The sequence below is a fragment of the Kryptolebias marmoratus genome, linkage group LG23 (genome assembly GCF_001649575.2).
Source record: "Kryptolebias marmoratus isolate JLee-2015 linkage group LG23, ASM164957v2, whole genome shotgun sequence".
In the NCBI taxonomy this organism is placed as follows: Eukaryota; Metazoa; Chordata; class Actinopteri; order Cyprinodontiformes; family Rivulidae; genus Kryptolebias; species Kryptolebias marmoratus.
In genome coordinates, this window is record NC_051452.1 from 4,858,338 (window position 1) to 4,863,021 (window position 4,684).

Here is a 4,684-nt window from a genome sequence, read left to right on the forward strand (position 1 = left end):
AGATCACTGTACCCAGTGTTAAGCATGGTGGAGGTAGCATCATGCTCTGGGGGTGAGCCAAAAGCCTGGTTCTATGATGGTTCTGGACAGGATCAGGGTTCTGGACCGGCCCGCCTGCAGGCCTGACTTGTCTCAGACAGAGAAACTAAGGACAACTTGTTGGACAGTTTAGGACGTTTAGGACATGAAGAACGGGACAAAAACCACCTGAAACTCTTCATCACTTGGTGTCATCGTCAGGATGTCTCTAAGTGTCGGGGGAAGGAACAGAAATGTTACAAAACTTTGACTGAAACGAGGTTTTTTATTTGTTTGCTACAGCCTGAAAAGCAGAAAGGACAAATAATGAGATAAGATGAAGTTTAGGAAATAAAAATAAAATGTCTCGACTTCAGTCTGTCTGCAGTTAATAAACAGTTAAAGTCGTTTTAGTTGGCATTTCTAAAGAACAAAGCAGAAAAATAAATATATTTATAAGTGAGCCTTTCAGTCTGAGATGCAGAATGAATTATTCATCATCTTGAAGCAGCAGGATGTCGAGTGTTAAACTTGTCTCCTGATTAGGTAATATATAAAAAAAACAACTAAAGTTAAAGTGGGTCATAAACTCTGCTGTCAAAGTGCAATAATTTCACCGTGAAATAAAACTAATAACCAAAGAGACAACAACAAATAACCACAAACATAGTTCATGTCCTGCGTTGTGCAATAATGAATGAAGTTATTGCATCATTTTATTGGCATAAAATCTGACTGTGTCCGATGAGAGGAAGCTGCAAACAAATAAACTGATTTAACCTTTTACCCAGCCTGACCTCAAACTTCTTCTAATGTGCAGAAAAACACATTTAACCCCCAAAACCCTGAAAGAAATTTAAAATAAACCAGTTTCTGTAAGTTTGCCTTTTTCTGACTGACAAAACAACAGATCAGCTAAGATGTCAACATGACAAAGACGCTAAATAAACTTTATTTTTAAATTAGGGGTTATGTCACTTAAAAAACTGATTAAAGGAGTTTAAAGACTTGAAGTTTTCTGACATGTTCTCAAATAAAACTACACCAATCACTGCTCATCGCTGGAAGAGGACAGATTTTAATGAAACTCTCAGAAAGAAATCATGGATGCAGATCTGAAACCGATCCAACTTTGGAGCCAACCCAGTTCAAGATGGCCGCCACAGCCAACTGATCTTTAAAAAAAACCACCCTCTAAAATGAGTTTTACAGATACGGTGTGGTAGTAGCTGAAAGTGGTTCTCAACACGTCCTGTGTGAAATCTTGCAACATGGATATCATTTTAAAGCAGGGAGTTTCTTATCTCTCATTTAGATAAGAGATAACAGAAATGGCTGTTGAAACACTTATTGTTTCACGTTCACATTTAAGTTCAAAGATTCCTTCAGATTCTTTCTCCTTTGAGCTAAAATCCCCTGAAAGGATTCAACTCAGTCCTAAAAAGTGTAATTTAACTAAAACTGCTGCTGTTTTCCTTCACGTGACGATTTGTCCTGTCTGAGTCTTTTATTGTGAAAAGCTGCTCAGAGTCCACAGCTGCACTCTTACGTAACGTGGAATTACAAACGCCTGGAGTGGATCACGCAGATGGAAGAAGGCTGCATAGATCAAGCTGCTCCGCCTGCAGCGGACGTGCACGCCCGGCTCACCGCTCAGGACGGAAACATGCAGGCCATAATCGCAAAGAACGGATCAGAAACTCCAGAACCTGTGAAAGCTCAAGTGAAGGGTGAGTTCATGAACGGATGACCTAACGGGAGCTCAACATGAGCCGCTTGAACAGAACGGGTTTTTAACGTTCTCCTGACTCTGATAAGAGTTTTTCTGTCAGTCAGTATCAAATTGATGAAGTCTGATTTTTTTCCCCACAGAAGGTTTTTACTTAAAAAGAGAAGTTTATAATCTTACAAGCTCAACAAATCGTGCGATCCAAGCATTAAAGGCTGGATGTTGTTCAATCAGTCCAACCTGTTCTGCAGGGATTCTGGTCCTGGAGACTCGCTGCGTGTTTCTGCTCCAACAGCAGGCTGGAGTTAAGTTCTGCAGAAACCCGCCGATCAGCTGGGAGTGCTGCAGCAGCTAAAACAAGCAGGACAACATGAGGACAGGACTCGTGTCAGAAAACTCCTAACTCATACGATGGATAAAGAGACGATCTGTTCCTGCTTCCTGCAGGTGAAGACATGAAGAGGAAGAAGAGGGGCAGAACTGAGAAATAAGCCTCTTTTTATTAAAAAGTTTCAGATTTCTGCAGATTACAGCAGTGACCCACCAAACTTACAGATTCTCTCTTTTCAGAACAACAAACGAGTCAGAGATTCAAACATTATTAGACTTCTGTCGGCATTAAAACTCTGCAGAAACCGGTTCTTACAGACTCTGTGTTTGGGTCAAAGCTGATGTCAGGAGGGCAGAGTTTCACCTGAAGGACAGACGGGTCTCACCCGACCTCCATCGTGTTCAGAACCACGCAGAAAACTCACAACCAGGGTCTTTAGTTTTTCAACTCAAACTTCCTGTGACTTCAGCGAGCATCGAGCTGCAGCCTAAAAGTTGAATTATTTCTTCAGAATGAAGCAGTTTGTGATCATGAACCAGAAACAGATGATTTTTAAAGATGAATCATCTTAAAACAAGTTTAATTTAGAAACAATCTACAAACACCTTTTTAGTTACTATTAAATCAACAGATTAATTAACAATAACCACATTTATATTGACAGTTAAAGACCTGTCAAATGGGTCACAACAAAGGAAAACAATCTGACAGAACTTGATTTAAATCAGACTCACTGACAGTCCAATAGAAACCAAGATGTTCCCCAGATGTTCCTCTAATTAACATCTGTAGAGCAAAGAGAAGTTGACCAACCAGGAGAGGACCTCCAGGACTCTTTGTGATCCACAGAGGAGCCTGAACACCTTTAAAGGTTAGGTTTGGTCCTAACTCCATGTTTGCTTGGGTTTGATGGCTTCCCTGCTTCTCCTGCCTCTTTAAGAAACTCACTCTACACATTTACAAGATTTAAGATGCAGGTGGTCAATAAATACAGGAGCAAACAAGCCCAGATGTTCAAACCGAACAGTGGAGAAACTTACAGAATCTCTTGTCAAAGTGAAACCTGCTGTGAGATGATAACAGATTACCTGGTTGTGTGTTTGACCTTTGACCTGCAGGATCACTCCCTTCCTGGCTGCAGGGCACTCTGCTGAGAAACGGACCGGGTCTTTTCTCCGTGGGCGACTCCGAGTACAACCACTGGTTTGACGGCTTGTCGCTCATCCACAGTTTCACCTTCAGCAACGGTCAGAGTGATAAAATGCTGCCAAAAATCACAGCATTCAAAATGTATTTAAAAATGTAGCTGTGAGCGTTGAAGAGACAAATGTGATGCTATTTCAGGCGAGGTGACCTACAGAAGCAAATATCTGAAAAGCAACACCTACAAGAGGAACATCAAGGCAGACAAGATCGTCGTCTCCGAGTTTGGCACCATGGTTTACCCTGATCCCTGCAAAAACATCTTCTCCAGGTGACAGTTTATTCAGAAATCCATTTTAGCTGCAAGGAATGATAAAAGAAAGGTCAGCCTTTTATCAGAACTGTCTGCGTGCATCAGTGCATCTGAAACCTGAGGATAATTCAGAACATGTAGCATCAGTTTGTACAAGTTCACACAAAGACGTGTGAAGGTAGGAATAAATCAACTTTAGTCTCAGTGCAGGTGTAAAAGGACTCATTTCAGTAAGTTCAGGATGTTTGTGGTCAGTTTCCTGCATCAAGGCTTCAGTTTATCCAGTATCTGAAGGTCAGAGATAGAATTCCTCTGAATCGTTCCAGTATCATTTCTTCAAACCCTTCTCATCAGGGCGATGACACATTTCCGCAACATCATCCCTGACTTCACCGACAACAACTTGATCAACATAATCCGCTACGGTCAGGACTACTACGCCTCCTCTGAGGTGAACTACATCAACCAGATCGACCCGGATACTTTGGAGACTGTTGGCAGGGTGCGTTCAAGGACACGAGTTAGGCTGTAAATAGATCTTTACATGAATGACAACATGAAACATTTGTGCTAAACTCCAGGCGAACTACAGGAACCACATCGCTCTGAACTTAGCGACGGCTCACCCTCACTACGACAGAGAGGGCAACACCTACAACATGGGCACTGCCATTATTGGGCTTGGACAGCCAAAATATGTCATCTTCAAAGTCCCAGCAGAGGCCTCAGGTACGGCGCTTTAACGAGTTTCCTCACGGCTGATTTCAACCTACAGAGCCTGGCAGGTTGGTGGCAGAAAGAAGAACAACAAAAAGGACAAGATTAACACGGTTTCATGATCGAGACAAAAAAAAAAATTCCCCCACAAAGAAAGAGAGGAAAAACAAAACTGTTCATTTCCTTTTGGTCCGCTCTGCTAACAAGATGCTTCCACATCCTCAGCATGACCAAAAAACGAAATGTAACGATTTAATTAAACAGCCATTCAGAGAAAACAGAGCAGAACCAGAACTGCAGGATTCATTTATCCTCAGGAGGAGCTGGACACACCTCCCTCCTGCAGGAGGAGCTGGACACACCTCCCTCCTGCAGACGGAGCTGGACACACCTCCCTCCTGCAGGAGGAGCTGGACAAACCTCCCTCCTGCAG

At 42.4% G+C, this 4,684-nt stretch overlaps 1 protein-coding gene across 1 annotated transcript in view; it reads left to right on the plus strand.

Annotated features, from left to right (window-relative positions):
• Positions 1-1,583: 1,583 nt before the first annotated feature.
• bco1l (beta-carotene oxygenase 1, like) overlaps positions 1,584-4,684 on the plus strand; it is a 9,997-nt gene continuing 6,896 nt past the window's right edge. The window contains exons 1-5 of the mRNA XM_017434546.3: positions 1,584-1,748; positions 3,197-3,325; positions 3,423-3,552; positions 3,889-4,036; positions 4,116-4,263. Coding sequence (XP_017290035.1) covers positions 1,607-1,748; positions 3,197-3,325; positions 3,423-3,552; positions 3,889-4,036; positions 4,116-4,263 — 697 coding nt within the window. The 5' untranslated portion in view covers positions 1,584-1,606. The remainder of the gene's footprint in view (positions 1,749-3,196; positions 3,326-3,422; positions 3,553-3,888; positions 4,037-4,115; positions 4,264-4,684) is intronic.